Here is a 26,607-nt window from a genome sequence, read left to right as displayed (position 1 = left end):
CAAATTTTTCGGTATTTAAAAATTATGTATTTTATGTCATAAAGAACTGCTGGGAAATTGGAATTTTGGAGATCATGAGGCCTGACTTCAAAACTGGCACTCTAATTAACATTTCCTTGCAAGTGGCTGATAACGACGGAAGCGTGGAACTACCCATGTGGCGTAAACATTTTGGTGAATACGTTTCAACGTATTTAAATTTGCAAGTACATTCAAACATACTCGCGAGCATGTTCAAACATACTTGTAGGCTAAATGCTACAAACAGCTTATTTTTCCAAATGTTTTTTTTTTCTTAAGCATTTGGCCGACATTATAACAATACGTAAAAAAATTAAGTAAAAAAAAAAAACATTGTTTATTTGTAACTTATAATTTATGATGTCTGCAGTGCAGCATCTTTTCCCATAATGCTACAAGGTATTGATTTGCGCAGGCACAAGTAATTTCCAGTGGCATTGCGGGAAAATATGCTATGTTTGTAGCATTTAGCCTACCAGTCCATTGGAATGTACTCATAAGTATTGTTCGAATGTTTGTATGTTCAAATGTATGTTTGAACGTACTTGCGAACATGTTCGAACATATTTACGAGAAAGTATTTAAATACGTTGAAATGTACTCACCAGTCAAACTGTTTACTACACATTATGTTGGATAGGATTTGTGTGGAAACTTTTACTGCTCCTGTTTCCCTGTTTTTCCCAAATTTCATGTCGTGGTTGTATGTTCACTCTGCCTGTGTGCTCCTCCTCCCTTTGCCCGCCCTTCCCGTGGTGCTAGCATGGCCTCGAGTGCAGTGATTATTCATGAGGGACAGTGCAGGCTAGACTTATCTACTCTCCAGAAAGAAGAGCTACTGTATCTTACTACTATGGCAATGGATTACAGTGCATCATGATTTGAAGCACTCTTCCCACTGGCTGATAACTTTTGAAATTATTCATGATATTTGTAATGCAGATGCGTGTCTGCTTATTTGCATTTAAAGAGTTTGTTCATCCTCACAATCTGGAAAGCGATAAACATTCCAGTCTTGGCGAGCTGCGGAGGTAAGAATTTTAAAGAGTGCCTCGTTTCCTTGAATGTGAATCCATCATTGAGCAACAAAGATTCCAGAGAATCATCTCCTTGCAATCAGTGCAAAAAGGATTTTACAACAACCAGTTGGTCCAGTGATGTAAAACTCGGGGATTCTTTATGTGAGGTAAAATGGAGCTCTTGTGACCCATCAGCGATGTAGTAAAATAAATGTCTTCGTTCTGGTGTTCATCTTTGAGATTATCCGCAGCTTTACTACTGCACGCCTGCTTGAGTTAAGACAGTACAACAAAACAATACAATGGCATCTGAGAAATAAAGAAACAATAAACAATAGCATCTGAACAAAGCTTGGTATTGATAGTTATGAAAGTATCTTCATATACATATACTGACATAATATAATTAAACAGTCAATAATAGAACTGATACAAGAGCAACATGCCACTGAAGAGTTAATTTCAAACACTTCAATTGATCTATTGATGCTGTTTATCGGTCAGATTCTTTATGAATTCTCTTATCGATTCTTATTAAGCGTGAGGATAAAATCATACAAATGCTTTAACTCTTTAATAGCTTCATCAGCACATCTGGTATGCACTCATAATCTGTAATGTACCCTAAGGAAGTAAAAAAAAAAAAAAAAAGAACAACAGGCAGCTTGTCAAAGTATGTCAAGAGACCAAAATGCTCAATTTTAGTTTTGGAGTACCTTATAATATATCAGAGTGCCTTAGCAAATGAATAGAGCAGCCAAAAGAGAGCTTCTGACTTTCACTTGACATATGTATGGGATTGTTCAGCCAGCTAATGAATATTATGTTAAACTGTTTAGCAGTCACTCAATAAAGCCCATCTAGACAGTGTAACAACACCTGTGACTTTACTTTGCTGATGGCCTCTGATGCCGTCCTAGCACAAAGGGAGTTTACAAATTTGGACGCTGGACTGGAGAGACGAACCCTCACAGGTTAGCTTAGCGCAGGGGTCACCAACCTTTTTTGAAGCTGAGAGCTACTTCTTGGCTACTGATTAGTGTTCAGGGCTACCATTTTGATACACACCTCTGAAATAACACATTTGATCACAATCATATGTTACGATTATATGTTATTAGGCTGGAGAAAAAAAAAATGTTCACCAAAAATGTCTGCTTCGAAATTAAGTGTGGAGGGAGGCTTATTGTCAGGGTAATCAGTGAAAAAATCAATCGGATAATTGAGTCTAAAAAAAGATTTGTTAGTGACAGCTCTAGTTACTATTAAGAATTAATTACATGTATGTATGTGAAGACATTGATCATGTTCATATTTTCTCACAATAATTAGGAAACAAATAAATACCCCAAAGTACATACTTTGTGGCTGTGTTGGCGCATTAACTATATATGCACACTCTAATTTGTTTTCAAGGAGGTGCATCCACAGTCCTATGAGCAGTTTCTTCAAAGCATCCTCTAGGCTTTGTATAAACCGTGTGAATTGAGTCATTAGTCCCAAAGAGTCCAGAAGAACATCTTCTTCCCATTTATGAAAGCAGAATCCCAGCTGGTTGAAATCACTCAAGAAACAAAGTGTCTTTTCATCACCTCCATTTATACATTCTCAACCTAGCAATCCTTGACAAAACCTTCCTGCTGGTGAGGTGTTGAGGTTCCTCTTTCAGGGGGTCCTGAGTGGTATTAATGGCAGATTGTCTGCCTCGGGCCACAATATGGACTCATTAGAGAGTGAATCAGGACTATTATCATGGATGGGGGGGAAGTTTTCCAGTTAAACCGAGCCCATCCCTGCCTCCCTGTGTGTTTACCAGCATGCTGACTTAATGGGGGGTAGACAACATGGAGCTGTTATGTTGCTGTAACATATGGGAGAGGATATAGTGGGTGGCAACAAAACTGCTGGGGTCTCCATATTCTATTAGGGACTGAATGCTCTCTTTTATAGTGTTTGGTGTAACTTTGCAGGCAAACTCTTTAGGAGCTGTGGGGCACTTATAAAGTACTTGTGGTTTTTGCACCCACATTCAATATCACATCTGTATTGGATGCGAAACTCCAAGGGTGTCAAACACAACAAAAGTGATAAAAAAGCAATAAAAGCATTTTTTTTCAAAAGGCTGTAGAAAAGAAATACAAGTTTCAAAGTTGTTGTTTTTTGGAATTCCTGTCAGTCTCTGTGTAACCACATATTTATTTTGATCAGCAGCAAGTAAAGTCGTCATTCAGTATTTTGAGGAATGTAATCCTCAAAACATACACTTGTGAGCAATCTTTTCAAAGTTATTGAAAAAGGTTTCCCCTGAGGCTTCAGGTACACAATAGCTTAAACACTGGCTTGGTTAAAAATGAATAAATATTGGAAACCATTGAAGTCAGACAACTGACATTTTGTAATACTTCTCTCTCGCTATCCCTCAAGCCTCAATTATTGCATCAACCAATTAGGAAACAGAAACAGGCTCTTTGTGAGGTGACACAAAGGGCTGGAGTGTTGAAAAGCGAACGCAGTATAATTTATTTGACGGCCTACCACTTCCTTCAAGTGTGGCGTTTCAGCTTTAAAGCAGCACTATGCACAGTAAGCGTATATAAATAGAATTTGTAACAGTACGACTGCCAGATAATGAAGCAGTGTGGTCCGGAGACACACCCACGTGTCCTTGTGGGATCAACTGTCAATCACAAGGTTCCAAATACATAAGTATGTATGGGTGTAAATCGCTGGCATCAGGCCAAAACCTTGTGCCTCCAAAATCGTCATTTTTCAAGAGACCTCAATAATAGCTTGTTTGTTCAACCGTTAACTAACATTACATCATCAAAGAGAGAGAGCCATTTTCAACACTTTAAATTGGTCGTTAATTCGTAAGAATGACACCCACACGCGTGGACTTAGCTAAAGTATAGATTTTTGAGGAAATATTAATTTGACAAATTGGGAATTGAAAGATTTTGGCCCGACGCCAGCCAAATATAAACACAAGCCTGAATAGATGTATCACAGCACGAATATGTAAATGGAAGCAAACAAGTAATTAGTGTCACAATACTTGTCTTCAACTGCACTGAATTTTTGACAGAAACAAGCCCTTGTATACTATTTTGTACTAATACAACAAAAATAAATTTCAAATAAATTCCTGGTAGAGTACTCCCTTGTATACTTCATGACCAAGCTTGTAGCTCAAATTTACTCATGTATCAAATCAATGTTCCCCATTGAAATGAATTGAAATGCCATTAATTTGTTCCATCCTTCAAGAAATTACCCCCATTGTTTAGATTTTAGAAAGTGGAATTACTGCACACTTTGTTGGATGTGTGCCTTTAAGGGGTGTGGCCTAGTAAGGGATGCCAGCAACTGGAGTCAAGTTGGTTAGAGTTATTTCAATGTGATCATCTGTGCATCAATTGTGACCTACAGTAGCTCTTTGCAAGTGTTCCCACTTTGGCTATTCACCATTCAATAAACTCATGCAAGGATATAACAATATATATATATATATATATATAATATTTCACTTTACTCGACTGTCAGAGCATCTGAAGCTGACCCTCAGACTTTGCCTCGTAACATAATACAAAGAAAAAACAAATTGAAAAATGCTTCTAACACACACATACAGTTTTGCATTGAATTAGTTAAGGCAAATTATCCCGTGTCTCTAAGAGTAGACATCACACACACACACTTGGCTATTTATACATTCTAGGTGCTACAAGGTCATGCCCTATTTAAACTACTCCACAGTTTGAGTGTGACGCTCTGGTTCACAGCGTGCCCTTAAAGCTCATACATATCAATGTGCTGTGTTGCCGCCTGAATGTGTCAGGTCAGAATTTGCATGAACACACCGGAGTAAGACATTTATATCAAATGTGTTTGCAAAAAGAACGTGTGTATGAATATGGAATGCAAGCGCTCTGCAAATTCAATGTCCAAAATGCCCATTATTGTGATAGTTCCTATATATCATTACTTTGAAAATGAACATTAATTAAATACAAAATATATTTAAATATTTAAAAATAAAATTAATTTGATGTTTCGGGTTTCCAGCGAACAAAAACCTCCAATTTGCAATGTCAAGATATTGCAATAGTACATAAACAATCAAATTGATTTTAAACATATAAATTAATTGGTCTTCTGAAAAGAAGCATTTAGTAAATCCATACAATATTACACTTTAGTTTTACCGTTTGAATTGAACTATTGAAATGGATGACTGATGATATTCGTATGTATTGTGCTACATGTAGTTTTCATTTTCATTTACAATCTTGTTTTGCTTCAGAGTCATTGACATCCACTGAAAAGTTGTTAAATCTACAGTACGTACTCAAGTCATCCGCTCGAAAACACACTTGGTGGGGAGAACAAGCTAAAATTCAACACATGTACGAGTCCTATTTTCATGCTCTCACTTGTTGTCTAGCAAATCAAGTCGCAAGTTGAGGTGACAGTGGACACGATAGTCCTCCATTGCTGGAGCGCTTCATTGCAAGCCGGCAAGACTTCCTCCTTCGCCGAGCTGCTCCTTCGACCAATGACAGGCAGTTTGCAACGGTGGAGTCCAACACGCTTCATTTGAATAACATTTCGACTTGGCAGTACGGCCCAAAACTGGCAAAATTCAAATTAAATAAATGACTAAATAAATGGCCAAATAAATAGATAAATAAATGACTAAAAGTGAAAATAAAAACGGATTTATTTCTATTTATATATTTTATATTTAATTTTTTGGGGGTTATAATTTTCGAATTATATATTTTTTTCATTCATTTTTATTTTCACTTTTAGTAATTTATTTATTTTAGTAATTTTTTATTTTGAATTTTGGCAGTTTTCATCCTCCATAAAAAGCAGGTCTAAATTGTGGTGCAACTGGTGTAACACAATTTTGACGGTGCTTTGCGCTAGACCAGCATCTTCATTTCGTCGATTTCTTCAGTGTGCTTTTTTTTACTCAACTACAGGGAGTAGAATTGCTTGATACCACTTTTTTTTTGTCAGACCGATACAAGTATGAGTACTCAACTCTTGACAGTTAGTATCAATACCACAGAAACTTTTGATTCCAAAAAAATTCCGCCAAAAAAAACTGACATAGTTTTAAAGAAGACCTATTATATCCCAATTTAGCATTTTTCGTTAAAATTGCTTGAAATGAATGGCAATTTATTATTATTCTAATTTGCTGTTCCTGATCACAAAACAGCCCAGTGGGCGACCGATAGGGAGTACTGATACCTTGAAATGAGGCCAAGTATCAGCCCAATATGTTGCCCATCCTTATTTATTGTTGAGATTTATATTGTAAAATACGTTTAAAATTATATTCAAGTCGTGTCCAGGTACAAGCCGATGCTGCTCATCCTTCGACAAATGACATCTTGCACCTGACTGCCGCTTCATTTTTGGGAGTATTTCTCGCTGTCTTCTCCCAACTGACACTGTGAGCTGTGACCAAAATGTCAAAGTGTCATCCCTCCTGTGTCAGGGTCGCCTGTGACATTTTCAAAGTAGCATGTCACTCACCCAGCCGCAGCAAATTTGATAATCTATTTTGATATTTCGATGCCTCGTTCCCTAATGCGCCCACAATATCCCCCTCACTCTTCCTGCCCACCTGGCGGACGGCCAGCTTCCCAACACGGTGATGCGGGGAAAGAAAATTGATTCCTAAAGAGCTCTGTCTACTCAACCCCGGATATGAAATATGCAAGCGGTTATTAGTCCAGCACTGATATTAACATAACATGACAAGCGCATCGAGATATATATTAAAGATGCGAGTGGTTCCCGCTGAGCGATACATGAATCACGATATGCTAACATTTGAGTAAACTAATCATTAGCGGCGCAACATGATTATGATGAGATCTGCTTTGTCTGAGAGAGCGACGCATGGCAAGATGGACTCGGCGCTCGCGATATCTCCAGCGTGTACACAAGCACAGCGGGCAGCTCCGTATTGCTTATTATGCCGCTATTAATGAACGTAGACTGAGAAAGGTCAAACGGGCCACACGCTGAAGCGCACGCACGCAATACGCACACACACTTAGCGCTGATCCAGATACACTCGTGCAAAGGCTGGCATGCACACAGTTAGCAGAAAGGTCACAGCATACGGTGTGTGTGCGTGTGTGTGAGAGAGAGAAGGATATTTGAAGACGATATGCTGCCTGTTGCTATGGAGCGGTATGACTCCATTCAAACATGCACACCTACACACATCATCACATTCTAAAGTAAATCAACTTTTGTTTATTTTTATGAACCACATTTTTCGCTCTCATTTGATTGTTGGAGGCAAAATGTTAATTAACCATCAATTCCACACAAGTATCAGAATTCATAATGATCAATTCATTGACAAATGCGTTATCATTCCTATTCTGAACCCTCAGACGTGCATTTGAATGTTTTACTGGAGTTCAGAGAAGGAAAGCTAGCACTTTTCAAGAGCACGGCTTCATCGCTAATCCCTCCAGGGTTGAGTAAATTATGCCAGTTGGTTAATCAGATTCTCCCCCACTTGCACTTCAGCACCTCGTCAGAGGCAGACAGTGGCACAAAGAAATAGGCTACTTCTGAGTGGCTTGGAGCTCTGCTGCATTATGCACATGCTAATAAACCGGTTTGATTTTAGTTTACATCATTTTGGATCCTGTATCTGACAATAAAGTGTCTGTCTGTCTATCTGGCTATCTTGCTAGTTTTGGGGATGCTGAAGCATTCTCTGAAATGATTAAATCCCACCTTAGATAGATTGAAGTTAAACTTTTTTTTCTTTCCATTTATCATTGATTGATAATTGGTCAATTTTACACAATTTATATTTCATTATCCTTTATTTAACATCATTATATTTAATGAATTTTATTTAATTTTCAATGGCACATTCACTGGCATTTAGCAAGACATCCTTCACTACCCTGTGATTGGCTGGCGATCGGTTCAGGGTGAACCCCCCTTACTGCCCGAAACCAGCTGGGATAGGCTCCAGCACCCCCCGCGACCCTTGTGAGGAGTCAGCGGTCAAGAAAATGGATGGATGGATGGATGGATGGATCCTTCACAACCATTTCACAACACTTCAATGATGACATCAAGTCCACTGCCTCAGTGGCTAGTGTGGTGGAGCTTTGACTTGTAAACAGGTTCAAATCCCACCACAGATTGCAGTTCAAGTTTTCTTTTTGTTCATTTATCATTTACCTACAATTAAAAATGTGTAGGTGTCACATAAATTACCTTTCTTTTTACTTCACAAGCATATGCATTCAAATATTAGCATGCAGCTATTAGCATTCAGCGTTCAGCATTCCCACGCAATTTCTCCATAAATTGCACTTTGTCTAGTTCTATTTAGTTATTTATCTGGCTATCTATCGATCCGTCTAGCTAGCTAGCTACAAGTGATTGTTTTTCATTATGCCCATATGACTTGTAAAGTTGCTTTCCCTGCCTTGTGTAGGGATACTGTCCTCTAAAGTCATAATAATGACAAGTTTATATAACATATTACTAGTGATTTAACAATAATTTATCTGAAGTGTTTTTTCCCTTGATGCAATTATGTATCTGTACTATTTTTACAGTACAATATTTTTGATTTTGAAACAAAATAAATGTGAATAATATGGAGAAATAGCAAGCTCTCAGGCAGACCAGATGGTGCAAACCTGGGTCCACGTAACATCGTGGGAGTAATCACGTCAGCTTCTTCTGCAAGAATTGGCCTTTTACAACATACGCTAAGACTCAACCCAGAGAGATTGTTTACATGCTGCTGTTTGGTGAGTTCAAAAGAGTTCAGCAGCTGACAGTGAACAAAGCATCTATTAACTGAGAGTACATGTGTTCGTTTTATCTATTTAATGCATTTGTTTACAGTATTTTAAATCCATTCTATTCAGCTGCTTGATATTGCAGAATGTTCAGTATTGCAGAATTATCATGCTGGAGCAGATTTGCTGTGCAACCAGAGAGTTTACTCTTCTGCCTCTGTTTCAGTTTGTATTGGCATGGACATTCATTGGAATGCAGTCGGACAGAGCGAGCTTTGAGAAGGGGCATGCAGAGGAAAGGGAGAATGGAGCAAAAAAGAACCAAACATGTTAACGTAATGATCATAAAGGACAGCTATACTTGTGCATGAGTTTGTGGACTGGAAAGGAAGTGCTAATCTCCCTTATTATAATCCATCCATCCATCCATCCATCTTGTACCAAATGTTCTTATTTGAGGTTGCTGGTGAGCTGGAACTATCCCAGGTGATTTTGCACAACAGCCAGCGTACACATAGGCACTGATTGCCAGCACATTTAGACAAACAAACAAACAATTCACACCTACGGACATTTTTATTTCTTCGCTTACATTAACATGCATGTTTACAGATTGTGGGAGGAGCGATAAGAACATACAGAATAGGCATAGTAAGGACAGTGTGGGAAAGTGAGGTGATGAGAAGGCTGTACATATAAATTAGAGGGTGGACTTTTTTTTTTTTGGGACTGATTGGAAGTAGGACATCTATTTGAGGGAGGTGTTTATTTGACGTTAGCTGGGTCATGCCCCTGGCAACTACTTGGAGCATGGTGACTTTTACAGCAGCATTCCCCAACATTTTTTGCACCACACAGATTACATACACTTTTTCTCATCGAAGCATTTACATTTTCTCACATTTCTCTCTTGTTTAAACGTTCTCAATGTTCAAACCATCATAAATTTTTATAAAATAGGTACATTACTGTGAAATAAAAAAAATAAAGAAATGCATGCAAAATTGCACCCAAAATAATCCGCCCAACAGCCAGGCCGCGAAAAGTGAACTGCATTATAATGAGGGAACACTATATAGAAACTAACGATTATTTTGATCTTTGATTATGTAGATTATTTTGTTGGTTAATTAATGAATCAGAGAGAAAAAATGCCTTAATTTCCATCACTTTATTCAACTACTAGACATTATTTCAAATTGGTGTGGTCGTAACATGCCAGGAAATAGGCAAAAAAATTTATCAGTGTTTTATTTTGATTCAACACAGATGATCAGCCCGCCTTCATGGAGGACTACAGAAATTTAAAAACATTTACTGTTTAGATTAAATGAAAAATAATAATAATAATAAAATAAAAAAAATAAAATGAACATTTCGATAAATTTAATAAATACATCATAATAAATAAATATAAACACACAAACTAAAAATTAAAAATATAAAACCACTGCGATTGGCTGGCAACCAGTTCGGGGTGTACCCGCCTGCTGCCCATAGCCAGCTGGGATAGGCTCCAGCACCCCCCTGTGACCCTTGTGAGGAGCAAGCGGTTCAGAGAATGGATAGATGGAATATAAAACCAATGAACTAATAATATAAAATTTAAACCTCTAAAAATTAAAATGAAAAAATAGTCAGTCTGATCTTGGTGATACTTATGTCCAGTCAACTCCATGTTGTTTTGGTTGTCACCATTGCACAAAATCTCACTTTAAAAACAGAGAATGTTGGAAATGGAAGTAAGTTAATCTTTTACTGGTCCACAACCCAATGGTCAGGGACCACTGTATAAGAGGCCGCTGCTGGCTATTTGCACTTTTCTATTATATCTACCATTGTGATGATACAGACTGAGTACAGCTCAGGTGTAATTGCTCACCAACACCCCTAACTGACAAGGCAAGATCAATAAGTAGATGTACAAACAAGAGCGTGACTCCTCGACTACATTTTGAAAAATAGAGCTGGTTTAACTCATCCTATAAGAGCAGAAGATTGAGTGCACAAAGGGAAATAAATGTCCTTTTCTAAGGATTGAACCAACGGCTGCTTGGGAAGATAGAAAACACCACAATTGTTTGACCCCCCGTGGCACTTCATTAAAATGTGTCTGAATGAATGATATTTTGGGATTGTGTGTGTGTTTGTGTGTCTACAAATGTGTGTGCAGGACAAGAGCAGTGAAAAGGCCATAAACTGGTATCATACTTCCACAGACGCGCAGTAGACTGGACGCTTGTCCCAAAGTGACGAGTTCTTGCGATTGCAGCAGTTTTAGTGAGACGGAGCAGAAATAGCGAAACAAGTGCACCTCATCCACTGTGAGGGTTCAAGCTGCAGCTCCCCTCAGTGCTCAGCTTGCAGGCTGAGACAAATGCAATGGCTTGGCATATTATCCACTTCATTACCATTAACCAATTAAATGACTCTTTGATACGTTCATTACGCTTTTACCACAGCATGAACTTGAAAAGATGATTTCAATCAACAAATCTGACAGCCTCACTGCAGACGAGTGCATTAGGGGCTGACGAAGCGGTACCATAATCATAACCATGAATTACCTCCATTGCTTTACAATAGTCTCATACAGCATGGTCAACAAATGAAGTTGATCCCTTTTCAAACACTTGTTTACATGCAGTCGTTTCATGTTGAAGACACATCGCTTAAAAAAAATGGGTTGTCTAAGGTCATTCATACAAAAATCCACAAATCACAAACATTAAACTTACTATGCATTCAGACAAAATACGCATGCAAGTCTCGACTCCCCGAAGGCAATCAGACATTCAAAGTCCAATTTTCCATCTTAATGCTAGTCCTTGTTCATGTTTCATCCGTGCAAATAATGCCTAAAATGTGCGTCTCTCGTGGCTTTAAACTTTATGTTGCGCACACAGACCCCTGCAAGAACTCCAATAAAAAAGATCTTATTTAAGGCATCGATGCTTTCGCCTGTGCTTTAAAATGTTCGAATGAACCAAAAAGTCAAGAACGCTTTGCCTCATTCATCTGTCATTGGTGCAAATATATTCACACAATGTCAGGAAAGTGCCATAAACTTCATGTTGCATGCATTTAAACACAATGTACCTGCAACACTACATAGGGGAAAAAATGAATTCAGCAGTAAGATATTGTGAGTGCTAGCCAGGAGTAGAAGCGAATCACAATCTCTTTAGGTGGTATGAATAAAGGGAGGATGGACATTGTCACAGGTTTATATTAATTTGATTTGTTTAAAAAAAATACAGTAGATACAAACACATTCTTAGCCGACCTGCCTCAACTGATGCCGTCAATTTACACACCCAGTCGCTAACACTTTAGCCAGTTAACCGCCTGTCAGCTGTGCATCCTCATTTGCTCACTTCCACATCACTCAACAGGCCAGGACTGCCTTTTCAGGGCACACACACGTTCAACATCACAGATATTACATTGTAGAATGTGAGGTTGGCGACCACAAGTGGACAAAGATCATACCTGCACCTCACATGCATGTATGTTGGTATTATGTGCATGTGTGGATGAACTCCACACATTTTTCCTGGGTGCCTTTCCTCACAGGGTTCTTCTGTGCCCCGCCATGTTGTGGTTTGTGTGAGTGTCTGTGGGTACGATCATGGGGATATGGGAGGGAGGGGTGTTTTTTTTCTTTTCTTTTTATTGTATTATGGATGTTTTAATTGTTCAGCACTTTGAGTTGCATTTGAATGTATGAAAGGTGCTATATAAATAGTTTGATTTGATTAGATTTGAAACATTATGATACTTGAATTAAAAGAGGGATTAATGCATAACTATTAATTATTATATAGCTAAAGGTAATTTGAGTGAAATTAGTTTTAATGAATTGCAATAATCAGTGAATAAGAGAGGTCTCAGTTTCAAAAAGGTTTTGGTGTAAAATGAAATACACACACACACACACACACACAAAAAGAAACTTAATGCTGGTCTCCATTCATTCAAAGTCACAGTATCTGAAATATGCGCAACTCATGTCTGAAACTTTATATTGCACACAATCCTCCTGCTGCACCCTGTTGGGAGAACTGTGACTTCTTTAAAGCACAGATGCGTTCATCTGTAGTTTAAAATGACAGAATCGACCAAAAAAGCATTTCCTCATTCATCTTTCATCCATATAAATATTTACAGTTTGAGAAATGTGCATTAAAAACAATACACACTGGGGGAATTACTCTAATTCAGTAACACGGTCGTCCAATGTAAAAAAGTTAAGCCTTATTTAACATTCACGCAGTGTCATAAATATGCATTATGATGTGCCTTAAACTTCATGTTGTGCACATCTAAACCCACTCCATATTAATCAGCCATTTATACAACTATTGACTTAAGTTGAGGTCTCACCTTGCAGGGGGGACTCCTCTCTTCAATTTCGACAACCATCCGACAGCCGAGTGTCTTCACCGCTGCACCTGCACCGTTACAAATCCGTCAACCCGGATTAAAAGCACTTTTGTTGTTCCTCGGCAGTCCTCTTCCTGCGTGGAAGTCGCGCGCGCGCGCTCGCGCACGCACCCAAGTCCTCTCTTGTTGCGCGGTAGAGTGAAGCGTGTCCTCTAGCGGCTCCTCTCTGCCGTGTGCCGCGGAGGCAAGAAGCGCAGCGCGGTGGACATGATCCTCCGCTCAGACACGCGCACCGAGGACTGTGGTGGGGGGGAGAGGCTGGAAGATATCCCAGCACTGGAGAAAGGGGGGAGGAGAGAGATGATGCTGATGAGGGTGATGATGTGCGCAGCCTTCACCGGTCCGGGATGAATGAAAAGACTGAGAGCCCTCGACTCGCGTGCACGAGGCGCGTGTGCGCGCGTTCACTTTGGATGCAGGAGATGTTAAAGTGAGTGGGAGAACCGGGAGAACGAGTGGGTTAGTGCACCCACACTGATATTAGATGGATTATATAAAATGATCACAAAGCGTGCACTGTGTGACTCATAGTAATCGTGCACATACACGCACCGACCACCCCCCCACCCTACTATGTCAACTTTAAAATTTGTGACCACAGGTGAAAAATGTGTCCTGGTGATACAATTATGGTCAAAATTATTAATCCCGCTATTGAATATTTGCCTATAATACTACAATTGTGTTTTTGCTAGTGATGGGCATTGCAGTTCTTTTAGGTGAACTGAATCACAAGAATCAGTTCATTTCAAAGAACCGTTCAATAGATTCGTTCAAAAAAAAAGGAATGCTTTTTTTTTTTTTTTTCTTAAGTTACTTTTTATATTCAACTATAATAATTTTTATAATAATAATAATAATGATGATGATAATAATAATGATAATAATAATAATAATTACAGTAGACGACACCCACAGTATACAAAGAGGATAATAAACCCATAAAAGATATCCCCACCAACATCATCTCCCCGCTGCTACAGCGCGGGGCACATCGTCATGTGCTGGTGAGAGAGAGACTGTCACTCACTCTATTTTGCTTTTATGCGTTTGCCCCCAACCCAGTATGTGGACGGACACCACATTAGCCGTTAGCTTGGAGAAACACATGATAATGAAAGCTTGTCCTACACGGAAGTAATGGCGTTTCTGGGAGTAGTTCCTTCCTTGGCAAATCGTGAATCACTCGTGGCAAGACTACAATCACTCACTCACCGAACTGGTATGGCAGTAGTTTCACTCAATGAATCGTACGCGAACGGGAAATGGAGGTAGCACGTTCACTCACTGACTCGTTCGTGAACCGGAAATGGCAACAGCCGCAACACTCATTCACTGAATCGTTCGTTCCTGAACCGGAAATGGCAACACGTTCACCCACTGACTTGTTCACTTACTGAACCGGAAATGGCAACACACTCATTCACTGAATCGTTCCTGAACCGGAAATGGCAACACGTTCACCCATTGACTCGTTCACTCACTGATCCGTTCACGTCTTCGCAAACGGGAAGCTTCCTCAGTGACTTGTTCATGAACACCAAATAGTGAGGCTGCATGTGTAGTAAAATCACGCCCACGTCTGACGCTATCTTCTGATTGGTCGTTCGCGAAGACTGACGGCATGAGCGTGGCTGCTCTCAATGAACTGAGAAGAGAACAAATCACTTCAAGAAGTGACCCGTTCACTCACGTTCACTGAAAAGATTCGTTCTCAAGAACCAATCGGTCGTGACCGACACAACACTAGTTTTTGCTGCTTAGCTCATGTTCCACAAACGCAGTATTCATCACAATGCCGTGTTTAGGCTAGTGAGGGAGCACAGGGTGAAATTTGAAAGAACAATTTTGGGTTGACTTCCACTTTAACTGTAGATCAGAAACATTACTAGAACTTTACTTATGGTCCAAGATGAGTGATGTTGAGAGCATAGTTCATTCATGTATTACATCTCGTCTTGACTACTGTAACATGTTGCATTCTGGTCTTAGAATTAATAGTCTGTAGAATTAATAGCCTGCACTTAGTAAAACATTTCCACTACTATGGCCAACTCATACTGGCTAAGTCCACTTGAGATGAGATTTTTAAGGTTTTGTTACTCGGAAAATATTAGTTGGCTTAGCACCTTTCTATGCTGTATGTGCAATGTTCAACATGAATTCACATGTATAATGGAACTTGGTGTTCCACAGGGTTCAATTCTGGGGCCTCTGCTGTTATCATTGTATCTGGTGCCTCTGGGTTCATAATGACAAAGATCAAACAAACTTGTCATGACTTAAGACAGAAAATAGTGGATGTTCAAGAGGGGAAGGTATACTAACATCTCCAAGGTTTTCTTGGTTTCTAGAACAGCTGTATGTTGCATCATTGCAAGTCCTTGGAGATGGAAAAAAAGAATGACACCTGCATGTAAGCATAGATGATTGGGGCTGACCTGGATACCTCTGGACTTGGTGTATTGCAATAGTGGTATAGATAGTGGTCATAATCAAAGGAAAAAACAAGACATCACTTTCACAACAGCCCATCAAATGCTTGACTGAAGTCTGCCCGAGAAAATCAGCAAAATTGGAATGGGTTTGGAAACTTGAGATGTTTGCGCATATGGATGCTGCTTTTAGTTGCCAAAGGAATAGAAAAGCCTTCAACAGTATCATACTGTTCCCAAGCTGAAATATACAATTTGGAGCATAATACTGTGGGACTGTTTTGCTGCCTCAGGCACAGGAAACTTTGTTCGGGAGGATGGGACCATGGCACAATCGGATTATTTGCAGTGTAGGTTGATCTTGCTGGTACTTCCAAGACAAACTTTTTGAAAGACACCAAAATCAAGAGTGGCCTGTCTCAGATCTCTATCTCAGATCAAGAATGTGTGGAGGGATATCAAATTAGAATCGATACCCAGCTCTACAATTTGCCACTCCTTTGGCTTTTTCTCCTTCCGTAAACAAGTAAATATACACCATTCTCCAAGCCTTCTCTCTTCTGTCACTATCCCCAACCGATATCTGGCTGTGTTGTAGAGCAAGGTGACTACAGACCGCAATGCTATTGTTTTCCTCAAGTTGTAAATTCTTCGTTATTGCTACATTTATGCATGCATTAGTTTATTGCTCCATTTATTTTTGCAACAGGCATGTTGTTAGACAACTAAGGGGTCCTTCGATGTGGCACTTTGTCAGGCATGTTATTGAACAGCTAAGGGGTCCTAAAAAGGGGTCGTGGCGACATTGGTGAGGAAAATGGTGACCTTAAAAAAAAAAAAAAAATGTAATTTAGCATAATGGTAGTGTGGTTGATGGATTGATAATTCATTGATACACCCACCTCTGCTGCTTGGTATAAAATAAAATTAGTTTAATGAATTGTATTGCTTGTACTGTACTGAGCATCTGCACCAGTCTCGCAGTAAGTTCCAGTTCTTGTTCAATGATTATCTGCCCATTTCCTTTTTGCCATCATGGTACCCTTTTGTAGTGTCATCGTTTAAAAAAAAAAAAAAAAAAAAACTCACAAAATTTGCTGACATCAAACATGTCTTGACTTTTGAAGCATTTTGGCTTGAAAGCAAATTGAACCCCTTTGGAGATTCTTCATCTGCATGTTCTTTTGCCATGGTGTGAAGATTCTTAAATTCTTCATCTCAAAGTAAACTCGATGAGCAGAAGTCCCCAGCATAAGACTTTATGACCCGAACCTTTATGAATCTTCATCAAAATGTTTAACTGACCATGAGGAGTCAGTGGTGGCTTTATTTGACCAAGTGAGCAAATCCCAACTGCTGCAAATGAACCCGTTATTGGAACAGCAAAGCATTTTGGAGGAAGCTAACAGCAAAAAAGACCGCCATAAGAAACCTCAACATGACTTGTGATTAGAGCAGAGCTAACAATTACCACCCGTACTGACGGTAGGGAGGAAAATCACATTGTAGGGACGGTAGGGAGGAAAATCACATTGTTATTCCCCCTGACTGTTTTACACAGTATCGTACATACAGTATATTGCTTGTTCGATTAGTCCAAAATCAACTTCAAATGCCAATTTTCTCCCAAGGCTATGCATGTGTGCGCATTTGTGGGGAAAATGAGGACCCATTACACGCTTCCAGAGGCTTTTGACTGCGGCCCTCGGTGGCAATTCACGGCTCAGACAATGGCACATGCTAGCATGCACCATCATACTGTAGACACACAAGGCAGCTAATACCCACAAGTCCACTGACACAATGCACACCGACTCGATGAAAGGGCCAATTTATCAAACCACCAGCTCAGGCATGCCTGAGGATGTATAGTGCCAGCACCGGTCTAAAGAAAGGGGCAGGAAGTTTGTGTGTCTGTGTGTGCTTGTGTGCACTTCGTATGGCTCTTCATTTTTCTCCATGCTGAAGTCAGTCCTCCAAACATAACATGCACTGTTGCCGTTGGCCAACTCTGCCCCAAGTAAGAGCAATTCAGCTGACATAGCTGCGTGACAAAGACTTTTGTATTTTTTTTTTTTTAAAGTGATTGTCAGGTGTTTTGGCCTATTGTGTGCATGTGCGTTTCAGCCTGGAGAGAGAGACATAGAAAAGAGAAGCCACTGAGGTTTGCCTCTTGCTATTTCTCATTAAAGTGCAAGAGCCGTGTTGGTTCTGCAGGGCTTTGCAGCATTTACAAGCCCAAACGAGGGTACTTGTAGTGAGATGCATGAGAGGACTAAAGGAAGCTTGTTCGACTGAAGCGAAAGACCAGTAAGGCATGGCATCGCTATATTGTTTGTTTTAAACCACAAAGGAGTGTTGTACAAGCATGTGAACACTGCACGGCATGTATATTTGATGGAGACACTTAAGCAACCACGAGAAGATAGATTTCACTTTGTTTTAGTGTGTCTGTGATCGTGATTGGGGTAAAGATGTATTTTACAATTTTAAAAATGTGCAGAATTTGTTAATGATTAGATAGCTCTTAATATGAAAAGAAAATGTACTGGGCTGTCAGCAACGTCTTGCAAATGCAAGTATGACATCTACTGGCAGAAAAATGACCAACACAAATCAACATTACAGTCGTTTTTTACAGTACAGTACATAATTTACATACAGTACATCATTTTAACTCAATTTGATTAATTATTATGAAACAACTGTATGAATGACTATAAAAGATGCTGCCATATTTCTATTTAACATTTTTCTATTTTTATGTTAACAAGAGTATGAAACTTAGGAAAAAATATTCTATGGTACATTTTATTGTACATTTCGTACAGATATAATAATTACGATTAATCGCGAGGTATTTATTGAAGAAAACTAAATAATTATTGCAAAAATGTATTGCCTGACACCACTTATATATATATATATATATATATATATATATATATATATATATATATATATATATATATATATATATATATATATATATATATATATATATATATATATATATATATATATATATATATATATATATATATATATATATATATATATATATATATATATGTTAGTGCTGTCAAAGTTAAGGTATTAACTAATTAATTAATCACAAAAAAATATCGCATTAATCATTGTATTACCACAGGTTAATCACACTATTAATTTTGACCGCAGATGATCCTTTTTAGCCGATGGCAGATGGTTACGTCAAAGGTAGCTGTTGGAGTTTGAGCAATAAACATAACTACATGCATTAAAGCATGTTTACATGTGTCATAGGTCATTTTTTCCCCGTTTTAAATTATGCAAATAATTAATTGATTATAAAAAGCAGGATGAGCGTGTGCAGTGAATATAAATTTTTGAAGACGTCCTCATAACATTAAATGTCGAAAAAATTAACACATAACAGGTGCGCTTCAAATTTAGCGAGCAAAATATGTTGGGGGAAAAAAGCATTTTTAAGTCAGTGATTAATCATGATTAATCAAAATTCTAAGATGTGATTAATCTGATTAAAAATTTAATCGTTTGACAGCTCTTATATATATATATATATATATATATATATATATATATATATATATATATATATATATATATATATATATATATATATATGTATTGAGTGAATATGCTATTGTATTACAGTCAATTTATAAGGAAAAGGTGTTGTGAGGATACAGCAGATACACTGAATAATGAATACATCAGAATGCCCAATGATACATACCAAAGCCACCCTTAAAAATGCATTGTAAAAAAAACATATTTCTACTCTCATTGCCCACGAAAAAAACAACACCATTGGGACCTTGGCTCCATTACACATGAAACGGGGTGTAAAAGTAAAGGCGCACGGAAATGTACTCTTCAAGGGTAAAGGCAAATCAGCAGAGATTACAGTGATACACCAGATTTTTACTCGCAGCCATTTGACATAGCCGAGGGACTGTTTATATTTAGATACCAGTAGGAACGTGTTTATGTGCGAAAGGATCTTTCAAAAGGTACCCATGTTAGTGACGTCGGCTTTCAGTTCTGTGCATCTGTCATGCTTTGCCATCTCCAGGGTTGTATAGGCCTGTCCTTGCTTCAGAAGCATTCGAGGTCTGTGGGGTCTATATAATGGGCGGCGCCTGAGGTCTGTGGGGTCGACCTCAGGCACCGCCCATTATATAGTATTTGATGGGACAAAAACGGAAAGCCTTGGCTCTGAGAATAATGCCTCCAAATGTATTTACCACAAGTCAGATGGATAATTAACTCCTCACAGGTGCGCAAACACATACAGAGATGCTAGTAAGTGACTGCAAGACAATCACGCCACAAATATAGACTCAAGCTCTCTTTAATAAGGTGTTGATGGGCAACAAGTGATTCAGAGATGCAGGTTTGATTTCATGGACATCAGCATCCCTCGCACTTGGCTCACTAAGTGTGTGTGTGTGTGTGGGGGGGGGGGTGATAGAGAGAGAGAGAGAAGAGAGAGAGAGAGAGAGAGAGAGAGAGAGAGAGAGAGAGAGAGAGAGAGAGAGAGAGAGAGAGAGAGAGAGAGAGAGAGCACATATTGGATAGTGCAATCAGAGTGCTAAATCAAGATTAATGCGATGAAGATGATGATGCTCAGTTTTGATTGACAATGCAAGAGCAATGTTGTTGAATTTCGTCAGTGTTCTGCTCCATTTTCTTACTCAAGGAGTACCAGGTGTCTTTTGAGGTAGCATAGCAAAAATTTAAAACATTTGCTACTGCTACCAAGGAAATGTACAGTACAGTGTGTTCTACATTTTTATGCATAAAGTACTTCCCTAATAACATACATTTTGTTGGATGTTTCTTAATTCCTTACTTCCTATCGAACAGATCCTAAATGCCCAAAGTCAGGAACATGGTCAGGGTTGCCTCTTTAGTGTACAATAGATGATATTGTCATGCTTGACTGTTTGTTTTGTCACATGGTGACGTTAAACTGACATGCGCTGACCTCAACGCACACCACCGTGCCAACATGACTCACGGCGATGAGGCAGACAAGTCTCAATCACACTCTTTCAACACCATACCTGTCACTTCATGTGTACAGCTGCATTTATATTACGAAAACAGCAACACCTGCACAATGTGAATATGCATGACAGTCTGTCTGGTGGCACTTTGGAGGGTGCTGGATTAAACGTGTATCTTTATCTCACACAAAGTTGGGTGATTATGTCAGTGCCGCATTTCAAAATAGCACATTATTTTCCTTATCTGGGCCTATTCATTCATTCATTCATTCATTCATTCATTCATTCATTCATTCATTTTGGAGTCACTGTGATGCTTTTGTTTCATACTACGACTTGTGTTGAGGGTTTGTATTTCTCTATTTGCTGCGATATACTGCCACCTAGATGAGAAATTGGCACATTGCAATTCCAGTGACTGTTGCCCGAACGAATAATCCCGTGCAATGGAGCTGTATTTATAAAAAAAAATTAAAAAAAATCTGCCTTCTTGAGAGGTAGTTTTAGCAACATGGCAGAATCTGACTGACGCCATACATCATATAACTTTTTGTTGTTGTGTGAGTCTAAGTCTCAAGCTTTATCTGTCTGATTTTGAGTCAAAATAAGCTTTACTAAAATAAACATACACTCGTTCCTCCAGACCTACTTAATTTAATGCAAGTCATCTACCCAAAGATAGTATAAATCACATAAAATGAAGTTGAATTAATTAAATAAAATAAAACATACATGTAGACTTGATGTTCATTTTTAATGCTACAAGTGAAACTGGCACTTTAAATTACCAAAAGAAAAAGTCCTTGTAAATTAGACTTTCATGACATACTGTATTTTTATTCTATAGTGTGTGATTTTATTTATTTAGTTTTGTTTTTTTTTAGTTTATTTTAGTTATGCTTACTGCTTTACCCTCAATATTTTTGAACGGTTGATATTCAATTAAGTCATGTCATATAGTCTATTTAAAACCATAAATACAAGACACTTGTTGTTGTAACACTTTATTTCATTGAAAGTATACAGGAATATTTATACCAAACTTAAAATTAAAATTAGTTAAAATAGACTCAAGTCTTTCCAGGCCAAAATGCTGTAAACCAGAGGTGTCCAAACTACGGCCCGGGGGCCATTTGCGGCCCGCCGTCCATTTTTCAGTGGCCCGCGACATGTGCTAAAAATGGCATTTGAACAAAACTGATGGTCAAAGAAAGAAGGGAGGGTATCGAAAAACAGGTACCATTAAAGGTTATTTGTGTTAACTAAAACTAATGAAAAACCCATCCATCCATCCATCCATTTTCTTGACCGCTTATTCCTCACAAGGGTCGCGGGGGCTGCTGGCGCCTATCTCAGCTGGCTCTGGGCAGTAGGCGGGGGACACCCTGGACTGGTTGCCAACCAATCGCAGGGCACACAGAGACGAACAACCATCCACACTCACACGCACACCTAGGGACAATTCGGAGCGCCCAATTAACCTGCCATGCATGTCTTTGGAATGTGGGAGGAGACCGGAGTACCCGGAGAAGACCCACGCGGGCACGGGGAGAACATGCAAACTCCACCCAGGAAGGTCCGAGCCTGGACTCGAACCGGAGACTAATGAAAAACCTAACACTAAAATTCCAAAAACAATATTGTTACCGAAATAAAATAAAAACGAAAATGCTTTTTAAAAAACGGAAACGAACTGAAACTACATTTTATGTTTACAAAACTAACTAAAACTAACTATAATTATAGCAAACATGTCCTTTGTTTTAATTTGTGGTCATTAATTTAATACATGAGCCTTTGGGGATGATTTTAAATGTGATTTTTAGTAGATTTATTTTGATATAAACCGGAATAATGGCGATTGAAAGTATGTCACACAGAAGTGACATCATCTAGCAGCAGCCAATAGAAAAGCAACTTCAGATGACGTCGTGCCCATGGTGTTTTTTAAATATTGCGCACAAGTAATACACTTTTTTTTTTTTTACTAATACTAATACTGAAACAAACTAAACTAAAACTAAGCAATTTTTAAAGAACTAAAGTAATAAAAACTAACGGAACCACACTGAAAACTAATAAAAATTAACTAAAATGAAAAATTCCAAAACTATAATAACCCTACTGCCATGTTACAAATAAATTGGTTTATATACTGTAGCATTTTTCTAAATATGCGAAAGCACAAATTTTGTTTTTGTTTCATTATTTGTACAATTTTTAGGACTAAACACAATTCCTCTTCATAACATTATTTTTCTTCATTGGCCCTTGCGTCCTTCCGATTTTCTGGATGTGGCCCTCAAATGAAAATGTTTGGACACCCCTGCTGTAAACTGTAAATCTATTTCAAATATGTGTCTCTTCCTCGTCTGCTGTTGGATGCGTTTGGAGTCACTGGGTGGCAGTCGACTCTGCCTAATCTGTCCAACATCTGACTCAGCAAAGCAGCAGCCTGAGGGAGCCTCATAAAAAAAAAAAAATGTGACGGTGGCTAAGTTTGAAACATCAGCAAGTCTTTACGATGCACAGTCAGTTGAGTGCTTCCATTTAGGCTAACATTAATTAAAGATATGGCGACCAGAGATGGCACACAGGAGTTTCCCTCTCGGATATCACTTGGAGTTTTGATTTACGCCATCTTTTCCCCCTAGTCGCCCATAATTGCGTCAATTACTTGAAAATGACTGTGCTCATTACAGATGTCTGCTGAAATTTAGATAGTTTGTGTTGACTCGTTGAGTGTCTGTCTATGCTTGTGTAATGCATTCTGATCCCATGTTTGTTAGGACAGTAGAACAATTAGGGGAAGGCCTCTGAAAGCCATAATAAATGGATGGAAAAAAAATATGATCCAACGATCAAACACATGTTTATTGTTATATATTGTGACTGTTTGTGGGTCAAACGTTTTCCTCTGAGGTTTTTGGCCCAACACTGCTTTAATGTCAAATGCATCACATTCCAGGACCTTCAATTTCTTTGTATTTAAAAAAAATTACAAGAAATGAAATACTGTAGTGAAATGATTTGTTGCATTGATGTCAATATTTGTTTGATTGGTTAGCACATCCGCCTCACAGTGCAAATTGGGTTCTTCCTGTTCCTTCTTCCGCAATTTTTAATTTTTTTTTCCATTTTTTATTTTTTTAAGAAGGGTTAGAGTTTTAAGTATGGTTTGAGTTAAGCTTTAAATTTGAGTTAAGCAGGGTCACAATCTAGAAAAGCTGTAACAAAATGTAAAATTCAACTGTCAGAGTATGTGACCTCAGGTTTGAAAGTAGGCCTACTTACGGTTTCAAAGTAGAGCTTCAAGTCGGGTTTCAAAAAAGAGTTACCCCGGGTTTTCACTGGATGCGGTTGCGGTGCGGTTGCGGTGCGGTGCGTCTTGACTGCGTGCTCCGGACGGGTCAATTTTTTTGTCAATCCACACCGGCTCCGCACAGCTGCGGTCCGGCAGCTCCGTCGCCGCCCACTTCCCAACGTGTCTCGCGGGACCGCGCGCGCGCGATCATGTGGCATTTCACAACGACAAACATACAGAAAGTCTGCTCAACAGAGAAGCAGAAAGATATGAGATTCCATGCAGCATCCTTTTTTTTGGTTGTCCTTGTAAAGTATATTAATAACGAGAGTCGGGTCAGTGCGGGTCCACTCTTTATTTCTGTCTTCCGGGTCCAGCTGCCGCTCAGTACGGCAAGCGAGACGGGCACAACAAGCAATCGCGAACATCAAACTCACAATACATTACAGTCCTTATAAAAAGGATGTGCCGTGTCATATATTAATTTGTGGTTTTCCACCTCCAATATAAACCTCTCCTCATCCATGTTCGCTGGTGTCTAAACCGTGAATGAGCACATGGCCCGGCGACGCCCACGTCACGTTTTGCTGAAAAACTTGCGAAATAGGAGCTGGCGAGTATTTTATTCTGAAAGGTAACCGGAAATTTATTTTGAAACTGCCTCGGTCTTCCTGTCCCGCTCGATGTGTTTTGTGCTAGCTTGCCATTTGCCGGAGGCCTAACGCTGCGGCGTCCGGCAAAAATAGAAAATAGGCTATCCTTGCGGAAGGCTTGCGGCACGCCGCAGGCCTTCCGCAGTCGACACGCAACGCACCCGCAAGCGGTGTAAACTGCACCATTCGAATGAATGGAATCTAATTGCTTGCGTCGCCGGACCGCACTGCAACCGCACCGCAACCGCATCCAGTGAAAACCCGGGGTTAGGGTTTCAAAGTAGTTTAACTAAAACATTTTGGTTGTAAATTGAGTTTAAAAAAAATCCACTTTGAATGTGTGACCTCTGTTTTCAAAGTAGTTTGGGTTTTAATGTAGAGTTCATTTATTCCCAATGACAAATTCACGAGCAGAGTTTGTGAGAATGATCCAAATGCTGCTTCACCAAGTTTTACACTGCTAATATGTGAGCCTGTTCTGGTAAATGTCTATTACAACTGACAATGTTCTAAGTGACGTTTTAACATTAGTGTACCGCAAAAAAAAAAAAAAAAAAAAAAACTTTGAGGGCAGCACAGTAGAACACTCACAAACTCTTGAACAAAGTCGCTCCATAAGAGTGCAAGCTCTTGTAACCACAAACTCCATATTTTCGCTTCCTGTCCCAATTCTTTTGTCCATTTTGGTCTCCATAAAATGTCACTAAATACAAAGATAGTATGCGCATGCATACAAGGTCAACTTGATTCCTTGTTATGAAGGCAACTTTACGTAGACGGTGAGTGAGTCAACACAAACCGAAACAGGAAGTGATGTATTACCTCGCACATGTTTCCTTAAAATCTCCATAAAACAACTCGAAAAAAAAAAAATGAAATCATCTACTCAAGGAAGAAGTTGGCAAAGAGGAACCACTGAGCTCAGCCAGCACCGACCACAAGAGCAACAACTAAATCAAATGAAAGCCGAGACAGACTCATGTTTTGTTGGCATGGCTTCCCCTTTGCTTTATTTCCATCCTGGTATCCTTGTTATGGATCTCTAAGGGGATTGAGAATAAAGCCACTGGCGCATCATGTCATCTTGTGAGGCCGAATGAAGATGCAGGAAACGGACGTCCACGGAGCTTAGGTGGACCTCCATATTGACGTGTTTGTGAGTGAGTATGAGAAGGTGAAAAGTACATGCAAACATGAGAATCACGTGATCGGATGCGTATATCATCATCATACGAATATAGTGGATGTTTTATAGTACAATTGCCACAACTGTAAAATAACTTATACACAAGAGGTTATGTGATTAAATTTCATTTGCTCCCAAAACGTATAAATATGTTCCATTTTAAATATTACCATGTTCCCAAAGACATATTTATACGTTTTTCTTTAAATGTTTTTTTTCTTTTTTCTTTTTTCTTTTTTAAATGCTAGAGCATACAGAAGGCTTTGATGCAGCCTCTGAACTGAAGAGAATGCTTGAAGTAATGGTAGTTATTACAAAAGCGGCCAGCAGATGGTAGCAGAGTACAAGAGATCAACCAGGGCCATGCTGCAAAAAACTCTTTCCATGTACTGTTTTAAACTTAGCTATACTCTAATGCTAATTGCTGCAAAATGGAAACAGATAGAAACATACTTTTTTCCTGGATGAAAGAAGAGACTCTAACCTTTCTTTTGGTGGGTTCTATATTTTTATAGCAATAGAACACAATATTCTGTGGGCCTTGCAAAATCAGTCAAAATCCAGTATAAAAAAAAAAAAAAAAAAAAAAAAAAAAAAGAAGGCAACTTTCTTCTGTGAAAATGGCTGGGAGTGAATGAGTTAAATACTGTTAAAAACACTCTATTAAGAATATTTGTTATCAAAGGTCAACTCTGAAGAACTGTGAGGCAGAAATCCTCA

General features: G+C 38.9%; 1 protein-coding gene across 2 annotated transcripts in view; it reads right to left on the bottom strand.

Moving 5' to 3' along the window:
* Positions 1-13,660, bottom strand: part of LOC144001476 (zinc finger matrin-type protein 4) — a 77,610-nt gene extending 63,950 nt beyond the window's left edge. For both annotated transcript variants that reach the window (XM_077495817.1, XM_077495818.1), the window contains exon 1: positions 13,235-13,660. In XM_077495817.1, the coding sequence (XP_077351943.1) occupies positions 13,235-13,273 (39 nt within the window). In that variant the 5' untranslated portion in view covers positions 13,274-13,660. The remainder of the gene's footprint in view (positions 1-13,234) is intronic.
* Between the last annotated feature and the right edge of the window lie 12,947 nt (positions 13,661-26,607).

The sequence above is a fragment of the Festucalex cinctus genome, chromosome 14, assembly GCF_051991245.1.
Source record: "Festucalex cinctus isolate MCC-2025b chromosome 14, RoL_Fcin_1.0, whole genome shotgun sequence".
NCBI classification, from domain to species: Eukaryota; Metazoa; Chordata; class Actinopteri; order Syngnathiformes; family Syngnathidae; genus Festucalex; species Festucalex cinctus.
This window is presented reverse-complemented; position numbering and strand designations above follow the sequence as displayed.